This window comes from Bos grunniens, chromosome 3, assembly GCF_055505025.1.
Source record: "Bos grunniens cultivar Pamir isolate PY7600 chromosome 3, Bosgru_T2T1.0, whole genome shotgun sequence".
Classification (NCBI taxonomy): domain Eukaryota; kingdom Metazoa; phylum Chordata; class Mammalia; order Artiodactyla; family Bovidae; genus Bos; species Bos grunniens.
In genome coordinates this window covers 75,419,997-75,439,573 of record NC_141167.1, presented here as the reverse complement: position 1 = coordinate 75,439,573, position 19,577 = coordinate 75,419,997, and the positions used below count along the sequence as shown (strand labels likewise).

The 19,577-nt window shown below is 38.7% G+C and overlaps 1 protein-coding gene across 1 annotated transcript in view; it reads left to right on the top strand.

Annotated features, from left to right (window-relative positions):
- Positions 1-19,577, top strand: part of DPYD (dihydropyrimidine dehydrogenase) — a 927,694-nt gene that overhangs the window by 508,345 nt on the left and 399,772 nt on the right. The window contains exon 14 of the mRNA XM_086391370.1: positions 19,322-19,486. Coding sequence (XP_086247496.1) covers positions 19,322-19,486 — 165 coding nt within the window. The remainder of the gene's footprint in view (positions 1-19,321; positions 19,487-19,577) is intronic.

Sequence of the window (19,577 nt, the reverse complement as noted above, 5' to 3'; positions counted from 1 at the left end):
AAACATGGCTGAGTGCCAAAGAATTGATGCTTTCAAATTGTGGTCCTGGAGAAGACTCTTGAGAGTCCTTGGACAGCAAGGAGATCAAACCAGTCAATCCTAAAGGAAAGCAACCCTGAATATTCATTGGAAGGACTGATGCTGAATCTGAAGCGCCAATCCTTTAGCCACCTGATGTGAAGAGCCAACTCACTGGAAAAGATACTGATTTGGGAAAGACTGAAGGCAACAGGAGAAGGGGATGTGAGAGGATAAGATGGTTAGATAGCATCACCGACTTGATGGACATGAATTTGAGCAAATTCTGGGAGATAGTGAAGAAGAGAGGAGCCTGGCATGCTGCAGTTCATGGGGTTGCAAAGAGTCAGACACGACTTTACTGAACAACAACATATTCCATTGTATATACATGCCATATCTTATTCATCCATTCCTTCATCAGTGACTACATAGGCTGCTTCCATATCTTTGCTAATGTAAATAAAGCTGCCGTGAACATTGGGTGGGTGCATATAGCTTTCTGAATTGATGTTTTATTTTTATTTAGTTAATACCTAAAAGTGAAATTTCTGGGTCATATGATACTTCTGTTTTTAATTTGATGAGAAACTTACATATTTTTTTCCCATTTTGGTTGTGCCATTCTACATTCCCACAAACAGTGCACGAGAGTTGCTTTTTCTCCACGTCTTCACTAACACTTGTCATTATTGTCTTTTTAATAACAGCCATTCTGACAGGCATGGGATGATATCTCATAGTGATTTTGATTTTCATTTCCCTGATGTTTAGTGATCTTGAGCATCTTTACATGTGTGTCTATTGGCCATCCATACATCTTATGTGGAAACATGTCTATTTATGTCCTCAGCCTATTTCTTAATAAAGTTTTTAAAAATAGAATTTTATTTATATTTAGCTGTGCTGAGTCTTAGTTGCTGTGGTGGCTTTTCCCTAGTTGTGGCAATTGGGAGCTACTCTCTAGTTGCAGTGCCCAGACTACTTACTGTGGTGACTTCTCCTGTTGCAGAGCATGGGCTCTAGGGCACATGGGCTTCAGAGGTTACAACACCTGTGCTCAGTGGTTGTGGCTCCCAGGCTCTCGAGCACGGGCAATAGTTGTGCTGTATGGACTTAATTTGCTCTGCAGCATGCAGGATCTTCCCAGGCCAGAGGTTGAACCAGTGTCTCCTGAATTGGCAGGCCAGTTCTTTATGACTGAGCCACCAGCGTAGCCCCTCAAATTGTTTTCTGTTACTGTTGTATGAGTTCTTTACACATTTTGGATATTAATCCTTTATTGGACATATTTTTGCAAATATCTTCTCCCAATCAATAGGCTGCCTTTTCATTTTGTTGATGGTTTCTTTCACTATGCAAAAGGTTTTTACTTTTCTGTAGACCTATTTATGTTTTGCTTTAGTTGCCCTTCCCTGAGGAGACACAGTCACAAAAATATTGCTAATACCAGTGTAAAAGAGCTTACTGCCTATATTTTCTTCTAGAAGTTTAATGGTCTCAGGTCTTATATTTAAGTCTTTAATCCAATTTGAATTTATTTTTGTATATGGTGTAATATAGTAAGTCTAGTTTCAGTCTTTTGCATGTAGTTGTCGAATTTTCGCAACTTTATTGAAGGGACTACCTTTTCCCCATTGTATATTCTTGCCTTCTTTGTTGTAGATTAATTGACCAGATAAGTATAGGTTTATTTCTGGGCTCTCTATTCTTTTCCATTGATCCAATGGACTTTCCTTGAGTTTGTTGAGGTCCCTAGATCTGAAGATTGACATCTTTCTTTAATTGTATTAAGTCTATGACAATAAATATTGAAATATTTCATTTCCTGATTCTTCCAATTATCTTCTTGTGAACTTCAGTCAGATTTCTCATTTAATTCCCCATGTTTCATTTCTCTTTACTTTCATCTCCTATGTCTGTGATACCTTTCAGGTAATTTTCCCAGATATATCATCAAGCTGACTACTTTTCTTCAACCATGTCTAGTCTCTTAATTACCCTAAACTATTCAGATTCTTTTTTTCCCAATTACTGCTTTTTATTTCTAAAAATTATTTTTCTGATACGTAAAATTTTGGTATGGTAATTGGTATGGTAAGCTTTGAATTTCTTATTCTTTGATTTATACATTTAAGCCTCTCTTTTATTTTTCAAACATTTCAAAAATTGGTATGGTAAGCTTTGAATTTCTTATTCTTTGATTTATACATTTAAGCCTCTCTTTTATTTTTCAAACATGTTAAATTTTAGATTCCATATGTGAAAATCTCAATATCTGTGTATTTGTTCTTTTTTTTTTTTTTTTTTGATAGATCTGACATTTTAGCATTTTCTTCTTACTGATTTTCACTTATGAGGCTTTTTGCGCTCATTTGGTTAGTAGAATTCTATTGTGAACTCACATCCCTGAGGTAAAAATTTCTCCAGAGTGATGTGGACACTAGTTACCTGAAGACACTATGAGCAAGAGCTACTTTTAAACCAAATTTTCCACCTGTGCTTTGGGGCCCAGCCAAATTTGTATTCTTAGGAGAGATATTTTCTTTCTCACACAAAATCAGGACTCAAATGGACACATCCCATCATTGCCCTACAGTAATTCTTTAGCTCACAAAATGAGATGAGAGCATCACTTTTTGTTGGTCCTACCTGTATGTGGAGGTTTCTTATCACCCAACTAGCGCACTTGGGCCCTGACTTTGCCAGCTCTCTCAGACGTTTCTAAGCCATTAGAAGTCTTACTCTAGGCCACTTGGGACTGGCAGACACCTTGAGGGCAAATATCACCCTACAACTGGTTTGCCTGGTGGATCTCTGCTGGGTTGTCATTTCTGATCTTTGAGAAACCTCCTTGTTTTGACACAGGGATGGTTGTGCATCTCTTGGTTTTGTTTTTTTGGTACCATGTCCAGTCTTTTTAAGTGTCCTGTGTTGTGAGGGTTTTCTCTCAATATCTTGTTAATTATAATGCAAAAATGGAGAACTCCTGTCTGATTCTTTTGGATGCCCCCTTCTTTAAGTAATAGTCATTTCATTTACAGTGGCTTCTAGAGTAAGACCACATTATTTATACAAGTTTTGTACAAAGTAGAGCCTTTTTAATGTTTATCAGTTTTAGTGAAAATTCTGCTCTAATACTTGAAGATGTTTAACAATTATTAGAGAACTGACTCATGCTTACACCTTCACAGCTGCTGTTTTGGGCTCTAAAAGATTTCTTCAAAGCATATCACATGATCATCTTATGAGCAGGCCAGCAGAAATTTCTAAGTTAATTACAGTTTGGCAGAGTGTATCCAAAACCTCTTATCTGAACAGTGAACCCAATAATTTAATCAGTCTGTGTGTTGATTAATCACGTTCTAATCCATCTGATATCAGCACTGAAAAAGCTCTTCATCTGTTTTTTGTAAAACTTACCTCTGTGAATGCACAGCTGCTGTGAGCTATTGGTATTACTAACTTGAATAGGAGACAAAACACAAAAGATTCTCAAAGCCTGCATGAAGAATTTTAGACTCTTTAAAACAGTCACTCACGACTCTTTAAGCTGACCCAACTCTATGCAGTCTTCCTATATCCTCATTTCCTGTTTCGTACCCAGCTTCAGCTTGTGCACTGCGGCTGCTGCTGCTGCTAAGTCACTTCAGTCATGCCCGACTCTGTGTGACCGGGCAGCCCACCAGGCTCCGGCGTCCCTGGGATTCTCCAGGCAAGAACACTGAAGTGTTCCTTCTCCAGTGCATGAAAGTGAAAAGTGAAAGTGAAGTCGCTCAGTCATGTCAGACTCTTAGCGACCCCATGGACTGCAGCCTACCAGGCTCCTCTGTCCATGGGATTTTCCAGGCAAGAGTACTGGAGTGGGGTGCCATTGCCTTCTCCGAGCTTGTGCACTAGTTAAGGCCAATTGCTTGAACTTTCACAATTTCTAGTTAGTCTCCAGAGTTGGTAAAGTGATGAATGAATAAATATTTATCAGATACCACATATCAGGCATGTGCTCTATCATTCCATATAATATCTTACAACATATCTGTGATATAGTGAAACTATTTTGATAGATGAAAAATTCAAAGAGCAAACCAAATTATTTTTCAATGTCCTGTTTGCAAAGTTATAAACTCCTTGAAAAGGGGCAAGAAGAAAGACAAAAGGCTAAACAAGTCTGGGACCTAGAATTTTACCTATCAAACATGGCTAAATTAAAAAAATGAATTGTCATGCTTGTGTAGTGTGAGAAACCAAATCCTCTAGATGTCTGACACTATTCAGGAGGTGAAAGACATTTGACCCAGGTATGCCCTATAGAGGATATGAGTAAGATTCCTTCCTAGACATATACATTCAGAATATTTAGTTTCCACTTATCATTTCCCTTTTTAAGCTTGCTCACCTGCACAGTCGCTCAGTTTTGTCTGATTCTTTGTGACCCCATGGACTATAGCCCTCCAGGCTCCTCTGTCTATGGAATATTCCAGGCAAGAATACTTGAGTAGGTTGCCATTTCCTACTCTGGGGGATCTTCCTGACCCAGGAATCGAAACCTCATCTCTTGGGCCTCCTGCATTGGCAGGTGAATTCTTTTAGCAGGTGGACACTTTTACCACCGTGCCCCCCTTTTAAAGCCTGATAAGGTTCTAAACTGTCTCCCTAATTATTCTATCGCACAGTGCACCGTTGTTGTTTGTTTGCTTTTCTTCTTGCTCCTTCCACTCTCTTACCCTCCTTACATAGAGCAGCCATTCAGTCCGTTCGGTCCAACCCAAGATTGAGACTAAATGCACTCTAGGCCATTTTTTGTTGGCAGTCTTCAGCACATATGGCATTGAAAATACAGAATTACCAGTGTGGTCTAAAACATGAGAGGGTTTCAAGGTTCTTAGAATTTTGTACTTGCAACATTTGGGGCCACAGGAATAAGAAACGGATTATCATGATTGATTCAAGACTTTGGAAAGTTTAAGTTCACTAAATGATAATAAATTTGTCTTTTTCCTATTTAATGAGGCTTTATCAATGCCCATATCGTAACTTCTTTCTAACGTGAACTAGTCGTACTGTAAAAGACTTGTTTAAGATTACTTGTTCAACTCTCAGTTACTCCATGTTTGGTTACATGAGCATCTATGTGTAAGTAAGTAAAAAAGACAGAGTATCTGATGAACTATGGACGGAGGTTCATGACATTGTACAGGAGACAGGGAGCAACACCATGCTCAAGAAAAAGAAATGCAAAGAAGCAAAATGGCAGTCTGAGGAGGCCTTACAAATAGCTGTGAAAAGAAGAGAAGTGAAAAAAGCAAAGGAGAAAAGGAAAGATATACCCATTTGAATGCAGAGTTCCAAAGAAGAGCAAGTAGAGATAAGAAAGCCTTCCTCAATGATCAGCGCAAAGAAATAGAGGAAAACAATAGAATGCGAAAGACTAGAGATCTCTTCAAGAAAATTAGAGATACCAAGGGAACATTTTATGCAAAGATGGGCTCCATAAAGGACAGAAATGGTAAGGACCTAACAGAAGCAGAAGATATTAAGAAGTAGTGACAAGAACACACAGAAGAACTGTATAAAAAAGATCTTCACGACCCAGATAATCACGATGGTGTGATCACTCACCTAGAGCCAGACATCCTGGAATGTGAAGTCAAGTGGGCCTTAGAAAGCATCACTACGAACAAAGTGGAGGTGATGGAATTCCAGTTGAGCTTTTTCAGTCCTAAAAGATGATGCTGTGAAAGTGCTGCACTCAATATGCCAGCAAATTTGGAAAACTCAGCAGTGGCCAAAAAGACTGGAAAAGGTCAGTTTTCATTCCAATCCCAAAGAAAGGCAATGCCAAAGAATGCTCAAACTACCACACAATTGCACTTATCTCACATGCTAGTAAAGTGATGCTTAAAATTCTCCAAGCCAGGCTTCAACAGTACGGGAACCATGAACTTCCAGATATTCAAGTTGATTTTAGAAAAGGCAGAGGAACCAGAGATCAAATTGCCAACATCTGCTGGATCATCACAAAAGCAAGAGAGTTCCAGAAAAACATCTATTTCTCCTTTATTGACTGTGTCAAAGCCTTTGACTGTGTGGATCACAATAAACTGTGGAAAATTCTGAAAGAGATGGGAGTACCAGACCACCTGACCTGCCTTCTGAGAAATCTATATGCAGGTCAAGAAGCAACAGTTAGAACTGAACATGGAACAACAGGCTGGTTCCAAATACAAAAAGGAGTATGTCAAGGCTGTGTATTGAAACCCTGCTTATTTAACTTCTATGCAGAGTACATCATGAGAAACACTGGGCTGCATGAAGCAGAAGCTGGAATCAAGATTTCTGGGAGAAATATCAATAACCTCAGATAACACAGATGACTCCTCCCTTATGGCAGAAATTGAAGAAGAACTAAAGAGCCTCTTGATGAAAGTGAAAGAGGAGAGTGAAAAAGCTGGCTTAAAGCTCAACATTCAGAAAACAAAGATCATGACATCCGGATCCATCACTTCATGGCAGATAGATGGAGAAACATTGAAAACAGTGGCAGACTTTATTTTTGGGGGCTCCAAAATCACTGCAGATGGTGATTGCAGCCATGAAATTAAAAGAAGATTACTCCTTGGAAGGAAAGTTATGACCAACCTAGATAGCATATTAAAAAGCAGAGACATTACTTTGCCAACAAAGTTCCATTTAGTCAAGGCTATAATTTTTCCAGTAGTCATGTATGGATGAGAAGACTTTTGAGAGTCCCTTGAACTGCAAGGAGATCCAACCAGTCCATCCTAAAGGAAATCAGTCCTGAATATTCATTGGAAGGAGTGATGTTGAAGCTTAAACTCAAATACTTTGGCCACCTGATGCGAAGCACTGACTCATTTGAAAGGACGCTGATGCTGGGAAAGATTGAAGGCAGGAGGAGAAGGGGATGACAAAGGATGAGGTGGCTGGATGGGATCACTAGCTCAATGACCGTGAGTTTGAGTAAACTCTGGGAGTTGTTGATGGACAGGGAGGCCTGCCGTGCTGCAGTCCATGGGTTTGCAAAGAGTCGGACATGACTGAGCAAGTGAACTGAACTGAACTGAAGTGTTAGTCACTTAGTCATGCCCGACTTTTTTCGACTCCATGGATTCTAGCCCAGTAGGCTCCTCTGTCCATAAGATTTTCCAGGCAAGGATACTGGAGTGGGTCACCATTTCCTTCTCCAGGGGATCCTCCCAACCCAGGGATCGAACCTCGGTGTCCCGCACTGCAGGCAGATTCTTTACCGACTGAGCTACAAGAGAAGCCCTGAGCATGTATGTGAATCTTAGTCAGTTCTACTGTGCCATGTGTGTAAGTCACTTCAGTTGCGTCCAACTCTTCGTAACTGTGTTTACTGTAGCCCGCCAGGCTCCTCTGTCTGTGGGATCCTCCAGGCAAGAATACTGAAGTGGGTTGCCATGCCTTCATCCAGGAAATCTTCCTGACCCAGGGATCAAACCTGAGTCTCTTATGTCTCCTGCATTGGTAGGTGGTTTCTTTACCACTAACGCCACCTGGGGAGCCCTCCATCTTACTGGATAAAGTTAACTATACAAACAGGGACTCTCAGACCCAAGTGAAACACATCAGAGTCTCTGCCACCATGGTTGGTCGACCTGAGAGTTTACCAGTTTGGGGGAGAGACTATACGTACAACTTATAACCTAAGTCCTGTCACAGACTTGTGTTCTGTCATTAGAACTGAGATAGAAGAAGCCATCTGTAGGAAAGAAAAAGAATGAACAGATATACAAATTGAAGCAGAGAAGAGACAGAGAGTCAATTCCTAACTGAATATCCTTTCTGGCATTATGTGATATATTCCTTTTCTTTAAAGCACACATGCCACATCCCACTTTTAAAATATAAGTTAAGTCAATTTATATTTCTTGCAACTAAAGTCAGTACTTCGGAGAAGGCAATGGCACCCCACTCCAGTACTCTTGCCTGGAAAATCCCATGGATGGAGGAGCCTTTTGGGCTGCAGTCCATGGGGTCGCTGGGAGTCGGACACGACTGAGCGACTTCACTTTCACTTTTCACTTTCATGCATTGGAGAAGGAAATGGCAACCCACTCCAGTGTTCTTGACTGGAGAATCCCAGGGATGGGGGAGCCTTGTGGGCTGCCATCTATGGGGTCGCACAGAGTCGGACACGACTGAAGTGACTTAGCAGCAGCAAAGTCAGTCCTAATTATTATCATATACATAAACATTAAATCACTAATAATTTTATTACTCATATAACATAAATACAGCTAGATTCTAGTCTCATTTCTAATGCTCACTAGAACTGTGCAACAGTGGGCAAGTCACTTTAATTTCTCTAAGCCCTGACTGTAGCATTAACTGCATGGTGATAGAGTTGCAAAGATCAAATAAATGATCTATGTGAAATATCTGTGCTATAAAAGTCTAAACTATTATTGTTTCTGCATTTTCAACACCACTATTTCTCTGATAAATTGTTTTGTGTTTTTAGGAAAACATTGTTGATCTTGTTTACTGTGTTTAACCATGTGGATAGACAGATTCAAAGTTCCTGATGACAAATGGGTATATGTCACTAATTCAGGTTTTGAGTGCTTTGTACAAGATACTAGGATGGAAAATTGACGTATTAAAAACAAATTCTCATCCTATTCATGTCACTCATCCAAAACAACAAAATGGAAATTATTCTGACCATTATAAAGTTTATTTCAGGGACTAATCAAATATTAATAAACTAAGTTCATGAAGAAAATAAAATGTTAGAGAATTCTTTCATAATAGTGGAGTTGCACTGGAAACTGGGCCACTGTTGAATTTTATTTTATGTTTTGCTATTCCCAGGGTAGCAGTATGCCAGATTTATAATGATGGAATCATATTATGTAACAGGATGTTTGTCATTAGATTTATCTATAAAGTGAGTCTATGCTTTATGGAATAATGTATAGTTAAATCCCACTTGTATAGAAAGTGATAGATATACTTTAAAGGACATTTTTTTCCTGTAGTGCATGACATTTTTGAAATTCTAACTATTACAACCAAATAAAACTTTTTTGGATTAAAAAACAACCAATTCACAGCAGACTCTTGGAAATTAAAAAAGAATAAACATACCTAAGATTTATGTTACAGGTTTCTAGGTAAACCAATAAAGTTTTATCAATAGCTTATAACAATATTCACTATGCTATCAAAAAATTCATTAAGCAAATTTCTTATTCTGCCATGTGTTTCTGCAGTTCAGGAATAAATCTTCTTTAAAATTACATATTATGAATGTTTGTAGAAAGCCTCTGTTGCTCCTCCACCCCCTAATTTCTCCCCCAACTTACTCCAAAAAGTAATAGTGGTAATTGTTTTAAGTTATTCTCTGAGTTACTTTTTATATTTCATCACAGAAGCATGTTTTAGGTATCATAGTATATATATATATATATATATTTTATATCTTGCTTTTTTCACTTAACATATTTTTAAAAATTCATTTGTTGTAGTATGATAGCTGCAGTTCACTCTGCAAATTTTGTTTTTCATTTTAATCTACCATTTTTGGATGCCAATTCTTTTAGTTTTTACCAAATCATCTCTGAAAAGTTTCCTTTTCAATTTCATTGAGTCCATTGTGATTATCTTACTCCAGCAGTAACCATGGAAACAGCATAGTTTTTTTTTTAAGCATAAGAAAGGTCAAGTAAATGATCTTAAGCAAACAAATATAATCAGCCTGTTTACCATTTAAATCTCCTTACTAGTACTGAAAAATCACTATCATCACTCTGAATATTAAGAGGTCACTAGCACTCCATTTTATAATGGTAATTACAGTATCACATGAAACAGAGATATCACCTAATGCTATCTTATCAATAAATATCAATTTTTTAAAAAAATTGAATATTTCTAATGGGCCAAACACAAGAACTATGGTAATTCATCTTTTTTTTTCTTTTTTATAGAAAATAAACTTTTATCTGTTTTATTTTTGAATAAAGTGAAAAGAAAGTGAAGTTGCTCAGTCGTGTCTGACTCTTTGCAACCCCATGGACTATAGCCCACCAGGCTCCTCCATCCATGAGATTCTCCAGGCAAGAGTACTGGAGAGGGTTGCCATTTCCTTCTCCAGGGGATCTTCCCAACCCAGGGATTGAACCTGGGTCTCCCATGTTGTAAGCAGACGTTTAACTGACTGAACCACCAGGGAAATCATAAGTGCTTTGCTGGTCGTATGGAGATACCCCATGTCCAAGGTCAGAGAAACCCCAGTAAGATGGTAGGCACTGGAGCAGCTGTGAGGAGATACCTCATGTCCAAGGGCAAAGGAGAAGCCCCAACAGGATGACAGGAGGGGCGAATTCACGTTTAGAATCAAACCCCATTCCCACCAGAGATGCTCAGAGGGCTCAAACAAACCTTGTGCACACCAGGACCCAGGGACCCCACAGAGACCAAGACAGAACTGTGTTTGAGCATCTCCTGTGGAGGTACAGGTCAGCAGTGGTCTGCCACAGGGATAGGGGCTCAGACTGTGGGTATGGCATAAGTCCTCTTGGAGGAGGTCGCCATTAACCCCATCATAGAGGTACTAGAACTTACATAGGACTGGGGAAAGGATTCTTGGAGGGCACAACAGAACCTTGTGTACCAGGACCCAGGAGAAAGGGACAGTGACCCCACAGGAGACTTGCCTGTGGGTGTTCAGGAGTCTCTGGGGAAGGCGTGGGTCAATGGTGGCCTGCTGCAGGATTGGGGGCAAGGACTGTAGCAGTACATGCGTGGGATCCTTTGAGGAAGGTCACCATTATCTTCAGTACCTCCACCATAGTTTGGCCCCAGGTCAATAGCACAGAGGGAACACAGCTCCACCCATCAACAGCCCTGCTCATCAAAACAAGAACCAGGATGCCCCTCAGTCAGTCTATCCCATCAGGAAGCTTTCATAAGCCTCTTATCCTTCTCCATCAGGGGGCAGACAGACTGAAAGCCACAATCACAGAAAACCAACCAATATAATCACATGGACCACAACCTTGTCTAACTCACTGAAACTATGACCCATGCCATGTAGGGCCACCCAAGGCAGATGGTTCGTGGTGGAGAGTTCTGACAAAATGTGGTCCACTGGAGAAGGGAATGGCAAACCACTTCAGTATTCCTGCCTTGAGAACCCCATGAACAGTATGAAAAGGCAAAAAGATAGGACACTGAAAGATGAACTCCCCAGGTTGTTAGGTGCCCAATATGCTACTGGAGATCAGTGGAGGAACAACTCCAGAAAGAATGAAGAGATGGAGCCAAAGCAAAAACATCATCCAGTTGTGCATGTGTCTGGTAATAGAAATAAGGTCTGATGCTGTAAAGAGCAATATTGCAAGGGAACTGGAATGTTAGGTCCATGAATCAAGGCAAATTGGAGGTGGTCAAAAGGAGATGGCAAGAGTGAACATAGACATTTTAGGAATCAGCGAACTAAAATGGACCGGAATGGGTGAATTTAACTCAGATGACCATTATATCTACTATTGTGGGCAAGAATCCCTTAGAAGAAATGGAATAGCCATCATAGTCTACAAAAGAGTCCAAAATGCAGTACTTGGGTGCAGTCTCAAAAACAACAGAATGATCTCTGTTTGTTTCCAAAGCAAACCATTCAATATCACAGTAATCCAAGCCTATGCCCTGACCAGTAATGCTGAAGAAGCTGAGGTTGAACAGTTCTATGAAGACCTACAAGACCTTCTAGAACTAACACCCAAAAAAGATGTTCTCTTCATTATAGGGGTCAGGAATGCAAAGGTAAGAAGTCAAGAGCTACCTGGAGTAACAGGCAAATTTGACCTTGGAGTACAGAACGAAGCAGGGGAAAAGCCAATAGAGTTCTGCCAAGAAAATGCACTGGTCATAGCAAACACCCTCTTCCAACAACACAAGAGAAGACTCTACACATGGACATCACCAGATGGCCGACACTGAAATCAGATTGATGATATTCTTTGCAGACAAAGATGGAGAAGCTCTATACAGTCAGCAAAAACAAGACCGGGAGCTGACTGTGGCTCAGATCATGAACTCCTTATTGCCAAATTCAAACTTAAGTTGAAGAAAGTAGGCAAAACCACTAGACCGTTCAGGTATGACCTAAATCAAATCCCTAATGATTATACAGTGGAAATGAAAAATAGATTTAAGGGACTAGATCTGATAGACAGAGTGCCTGATGAAGTATGGACGGAGGTTCGTGACATTGTACAGGAGACAGGGAGCAACACCATCCACAAGAAAAATAAATGCAAAAAAGCAAAATGGCTGTCTGAGGAGGCCTTACAAATAACTGTGAAAAGAAGAGAAGCCAGAAACAAAGGAGAAAAGGAAAGATATACCCATTTGAATGCAGAGTTCCAAAGAATAGCAAGGAGAGATAAGAAAGCCTTCCTCAATGATCAGTGCAAAGAAATAGAGGAAAACAATAGAACGGGAAAGACTAATGATCTCTTCAACAAAATTAGAGATACCAAGGGAACATTTCATGCAAAGACAGGCTCAATTAAGGACATAAATGATATGGACCTAAGAGAAGCAGAAGATATTAAAAAAGAGGTGTTAAAAATACACAAAACCAATACAATATTGTGAAGTTAAAAAATAAAGAAAAATTAAAAAAAAAAAAGAAAAGAATACACAGAACTGTACAAAAAAGATCTTCATGACCCAGATAATCATGATGGTGTGCTCACTGACCTAGAGCCAGACATCCTGGAATGTGAAGTCAAGTGGGCCTTAGGAAGCATCATTACCAACAAAGCTAGTGGAGGTGATGGAATTCCAGTTGAGCTATTTCAGATTCTAAAAGATGATGCTGTGAAAGTGCTGTCAATATGCCAGCAAATTTGGAAAACTCAGCAGTGGTCACAGATCTGGAAAAGGTCAGTTTTCATTCTAATCCCAAAGAAAGGCAATGCCAAAGAAGGCTCAAACTACTGCACAATTGCACTCATCTCACACACTAGCAAAGTAATGCTCAAAATTCTCCAAGCCAGGCTTCAACAGTACAGGAACTGTGAAATTCCAGATGGTCAAGCTGGATTTCGAAAAGGGAGAGGAACCAGAAATCAAATTTCCAACATCCATTGGATCATCAAAAAAGCAAGGGAGTTCCAGAAAAATATCTATTTCTGCTTTATTGACTATACCAAAACCTTTGATTGTGTGGATCACAATAAATTGTGGAAAATTCTGAAAGATATGGGAATACCAAACCACCTGACCTGCCTCTTGAGAAATCTGTATGCAGATCAGGAAGCAACAGTTAAGACTGGACATGGAACAACAGACTCGTTCCAAATAGGAAAAGGAGTATGTCAAGGCTGTGTATTGTCCCCCTGCTTATTTAATTTATATGCAGAGTTCATCATGAGAAACGCTGGGCTGGATGAAGCAGAAGCTGGAATCAAGATTTCCGGGAGAAATATCAGTAACCTCAGATATGCAGATGAGTCCACCCTTATGGCAGAAATTGAAGAAGAACTAAAGAGGCTCTTGATGAAAGTGAAAGAGGAGAGTGAAAAAGTTGGCTTAAAGCTCAACATCCAAAAAACAAAGATCATGGCATCCAGACCCATCACTTCATGGCAAATAGATGGGGAAACAGTGGAAACAGTGTCAGACTTTATTTTTTGGGGCTCCAAAATCACTGCAGATGGTGACTGGAGCCATGAAATTAAAAGACGCTTACTCCTTGGAAGGAAAGTTATGACCAACCTAGATAGCATATTCAAAAGCAGAGACATTACTTTGCCAACAAAGGTGTGTCTAGTCAAGGCTATGGTTTTTCCAATAGTCATGTATGGATGTAAAAGTTGGACTGTAAAGAAAGCTGAGCGCCGAGGAATTGATGCTTTTGAACTGTGATGTTGAAGAACAGTGAGAGTCCCTTGGACTGCAAGGAGATCCAACCAGTCCATCCTAAAAGAAATCAGTCCTGAATCTTCATTGGAAGGACTGATGTTGAAGCTAAAACTCCAATACTTTGGCCACCTGATGTGAAGAGCTGACTCATTTGAAAAGACCCTGATGTCAGGAAAGATTGAAGATGAGAGGAGAAGGGGAGGACAGAGGATGAGATGGTTGGATGGCATCACCGACTCAATGGACATGAGTTTGAGTAATCTGTGGGTGTTGGTGATGGACAGAGAGGTCTGGCGTGCTGCAGTCCATGGGATTGCAGAGTCGGACACAACTGAGCAACTGAACTGAACTGAACTGATTTTTTAATATGTTTATTTTGTTTTGTTAACTCCATTGCAATGCTAATATGATTCATCTATTAAATATTAAAGCAAAATATTATCTTATTAAATAATACATTCTAGTATTCCCAGGTCAAATGCTTTAGTTAGTTATTGCCCAATTATTGAAGCTCTAACTCTAATCAGATAACTACGGATTATTGATTGTATCCAAGTTTTCATTCATCTTTCATTTAATTCAAAAAGTCTGAATCTTCAGTCAGTGGAGAAGGTTTTCGACAAAGCAATGGCATATATGACTGCATTTGCAAAACAAAAATAAAATAAAGTTTATGTTACTGATTTATCATTGGGTGTCCATATTGGAATTTTGGCACTTTAGATGAATTTGAAATATTCATATGCTGAATTTTTAAATTGCTGTGATGGTAACAATTAATTCATGGATAGTTGAGTTCTACACAATAGATGGCTGTAATTGGGGCAGTTATTAAGGATCTTCTGTGCTTGAGTTAAGGAAAGAGAAAACTGATCGATTTAGAGGAGCACTATTGTTGTTCAGTCATAAGTTATTCTTATGTGTGTGCTAACTTGCTTCAGTCATGTCTGACTCTTTGCAACCCTATGAACTGTAGCCATCTGGGCTCCTCTGTCCATAGCATTCTGCAGGCAAGAATATTGGAGTGGGTTGCCATTCCATTCTCCAGGGAAATTTTCCCAACCCGGTATTGAACCCATGTCTGTTATATCTCCTGCATTGGCAGGCGAGTTCTTTACTTCTAGCGCCACCTAGGCAAGCTGCTAAGTCATAAATCAACATAAAGGAATAAACAATATGTGTCATGAAGTAGAGAAAATTTCCCTTTGATTTGCCTTGTACTTCCTGTTGATTCTTGGTTAAGGAAATCATTGATAATCCTCAAATGGTATATTACAGTTTAACATTGGTTTATAGAAGAGGAAAATGAAACAACTCCAACATTAACAATAAATTCAACCCATAGTACACAAATTCTCTAATGAAGAATTTGAGGTTTTAAGGTATCACTGAGGCAGGATATTTGAAGAAAAAAGCATTTGCTTAACTGTCATTAAATGTCACAGTTTATTGATCCTTTTGGCTGTTTTGAGTTTCTGGCAAAATTGTCATTAGGAAGAATCCTGTAAAATAGCATATGGCTTAAAATTTCTGGGCTATTGAGTTTTTCCGTTCTCAGTACAGCTGTTATTCTTCTATTCATGTCTTTTTATTTTATTATATAAAAAAATCTCTGCACAGTCTGTGAAGATGTGAGCACAGCCTAGGCACAAATAAATACAAGAGGCAACTATAGCTGGTTTAGGTCTTGATAGGAAGAAATCATCTTCTTATCAGGACCTTACCCGAAGAAATCTCTTAGGAATTCTTATCCACTTGAACTGGAAAAGCATAAGAGTTAGTTTATATATAAATGAGCTTATTCTATTTGGATCTTAGAGATCTGATAAATCCAGCAATTTAAGCTCAATGGTCAAGAAGGTCTTAGAAGTTACAGGGTGGTCAAGTTCAATTATGCTTTGTGTCATTGAAGCTCTGCGGTAGGCTAGGATGGGGAGAAGTGGAGTATTAAGCAAACTACATCACTGCCTGCAGGTATGAAGATGTAGCCATAGTGTCGGGTAGGGGACTCTTTTCAGAGAAAGTGTCTCTGAGGGATCAGGGTAAGCAAGTAAATGGACTAGAGTGTGTGTGTGCAGGCTAAGTCGCTTCAGTAGTGTCTGACTCTGCGATACTGTGGACTGTAGCCCCCCAGGCTCTTCTGTCTATGAGATTCTCCAAGCAAGAATATTAGAGTGGATTACCATTCCCTCCTCCAGGGAATCTTCCTATTTAAGCCACAAATGAATGAGTTCCTGAATGTAAGTCCAAGCCCATTTGTTCACCAACAGAATAAGGCCAACAATGAATACCTTATAGTTCCCATGCCTCAGGACAAATCCTATTCTAGGGCCTAGGGTTTTAGTCTGGGTTCCTTCTTAAAACATTATTTGAAACAACAAGAATCTACTGCATAGAAACCATTTTGTAATAATCTATAATGTAAAAAAATCTGAAAAAAATACACACATTGTGCATGCATACTCGGTTGTGTCCAACTCTTTACAACCCCATGGACCATCCCAGGCTATGTTGTCCACAGAATTTTCCAAACAATAATACTGGAGTAGGTTGCCTTTTCCTACTTGAGGGGACTCTTCATGACCCAGGGATAAAACCCATGTTTCCTGTGACTTCTGCATTGGCAGGAGGATTCTTTACCATTGCACCACCTGGGAAGGTCTCACACACACGAAAGAATCATTTTGCCCTACGCTTAGAGCTAACCCAGCATTATAAATCAGCTGTACTTCAATGGAAAAAAATTATTTGAACACATTAAAAGCTAGGCTAGAAGCTGGTTATGTAATAGTAAACAGGATAAAGTTCCTTCCTTTCAAGTTTACACTCTACTGGAATGTACTGACAAAAATATAGACAATACAAATATAGAGTATTAAGAGTACCAATTGGGAAAGTTATGTACTGTGACGATGGTGTGAATAAGATTAGATTAAGTGATGGTGTTGGAGAGATCAGAAAGGATTCCTAAATAGACTGAAGTCTAAGCTAAGTCCTAAAGAATGGGCAGAGGCAGCAAGTCTAAAGCATGAGTCAGTTTTGTTGAATAAGCAGAAAGTGCCACTTCCAGATGCAGGGGTTCAGAATTAACCTCCCCAAAATGTGTCACTTTTACATGAACGTTATTTTGAGCTAAAAGAAGTCAAGATGCTTCAGCTTCAAGAGAAATCATTGCCTTCCCTTAACTACACAGAATAATTTAAATTGGGAATTATTCCCAGAAAGGAGTTACTTACCTAAAGTGACCCCGTCTATACAACAAAGCAAGCATCTGCTTACCAAATATTTACTCTTCTTATTGACCTATAATGACCCTTCTGTTCTTGGAAGCCCTGTCCCCCCATTCCTTTCCTTAACTCTGAATGGCATGTATATTTCATTTAACTTTTCTGTCTCTGAACCTCTCATGTATGTGGCGACTCTGACGCTCTCACGTATGTGGAATTCCTGCATATATGAAGTGAATTTCATTTTCTCCTATTAGTCTATCTCATGTCAGTTTAATTCTTAGACTAGTCTGAAAAATCTAGAAGCATAGAGGAAAGATTTTTCCTCCTTAACGCAAACCAATAAATTATAAGACAGTCATTTAAAACATGTGGTCTTTCATTTATGGAACTACCCAGGGCTAGGGAACATGACTTGATAAACTGAATATGAACTCTTGTCCTGAATATATTTGCCTCCTTGGTCGAATTCTCCTGTGCTGAGCACAGCCTGTGACCTAGATTGGCCTTATCAAGGTTACGAAAAATTAGAGTAGAGGAGGTAGCAGAGGAAAGGAGGAGCTCAAAGCTTAAAATGATGGCTCTTGAAAATTGAAATATGAGAGAAAATCAGCCTGATTTGAATGAAACATTTCTAGAATTGTCCTCTCAGACCACGACAGCCTGAGAGTCCCTACCTGGATGAGCTGCACAGAAGGTACCTGCAGAGATACACTCCACACATTTAAGCATTTGCCAAGAAAGAAATTGGACTCACTAGGCATGAGCTTCCTGGAGTGACTCTACATGTCATTTTACCCGTTAAGATTGTGTAACATGGTTTCACAACAGCAAATCAAAGTAAGGCTGCTGACGTTCCTACAGTTACAATAGAAGTGAAATAGCTTAATTAGTAAAACATTAACTGGCAGGATTCCTATAAGTAAAAACGTACATATTTAAGGCGGCTTATTGTAACATTTATACCATTTATTTTATAATATACTAATTCAAATGTAAAAGTGAATGTAAATTGCCAGAAATTAACATGCAATGTGTAGAAAAATCCTTTTATCCTCTGCAACTGTAGCATTTGGCAGATTCAGGAATAAATAATCTTTTGTGGCAAGGGTATGCCTTATCAAACATATGCAGATCAGCACTAATTAATGCTAATTAAGGTTTCCTGTCTATCTAGTTGGAAAAACGTCCAAATGTTATGAAATCCAGTTAGTATGCCTATTAGGCTAATTGTTTTATATGGGGTGGTTCTTAATTAAAATATGTAAATTGACCTTAATTGCTATATACTAATGGGGGTTCATGTTATCTCACTAAAAGTGACAAGATGGTGAGGAGGGGTACTTAAATGACTAATTCTGATAAATCCTTAACTAAATGACCTTTACTCAAAATTAATTTTAATTGGAAGTTGGCTAAAGAAACATTTTTCTTCTTTGTTTCATTTTAGTTTTTTGTAATGTAAGAATGTTCCTCTTCTTTGTTAATACAGCTTTAGAAGCAGTTATGGATTGTTAATTACACTTAACAAGCAAGTTAATTTGACTGTTTACTGTTTATAGTTATCAGGAAGTTATTGATATCCTCATTTCAGTTTTGGGAAAAACTGGTTCTTACTGAATGTAAATTTATAGTTAGAATCATATAGGTAAGTCAACCTAGTTTGTTAGAATGTGTTTTCAAGTTTGGTGAGTCAGTGGTGCTAATATATACTCTAGCTGATTTATATTGAAATTACTTTCTGGAAAAAAAAATTTTCTTTGCAAACATTAACTCTTATTTGAGTTAAAATCTCACTAATGATACTTAGATTAAATAGACTGAAATAATATTTTGACATTTTACTTGATGTGTTTTTATTTATTATTTAATTGCAAACAAATTAAAATGTATATGCCACAAACCAATATAAATGAATTTATATATTTTTTCCACCATCCTAACCTTTCAATTATAGGAAGTAATTTAAATAAAGCTAACAAATATTATATTTTACTTTTTCATTAAGTAGTTTATGTTCAGCTGTAATTTAAAATATATTAAAAATGTGAGACAGGACTTGGTAGAATGCTGTCATATGGAAATGAGCATAGAATGAAGATAACAGTTTTTCTTTGTAGAAAGGAGACCTAATATCTTTACTCTTTCAACAGGATATAGTGACAAATGTTTCACCCAGAATCATCCGGGGGACCACCTCTGGCCCCATGTATGGCCCTGGACAAAGCTCTTTCCTGAATATTGAGCTCATCAGTGAAAAAACGGCTGCATATTGGTGTCAAAGTGTCACTGAACTAAAAGCCGACTTTCCAGACAATGTAAGTGTGATTTAACGCCTAAAACAAAAGAATTGGCGTAAGTTGGTGAATGTTTATTTAAACATCCAATTCGTAGGCTTATAAATATTAA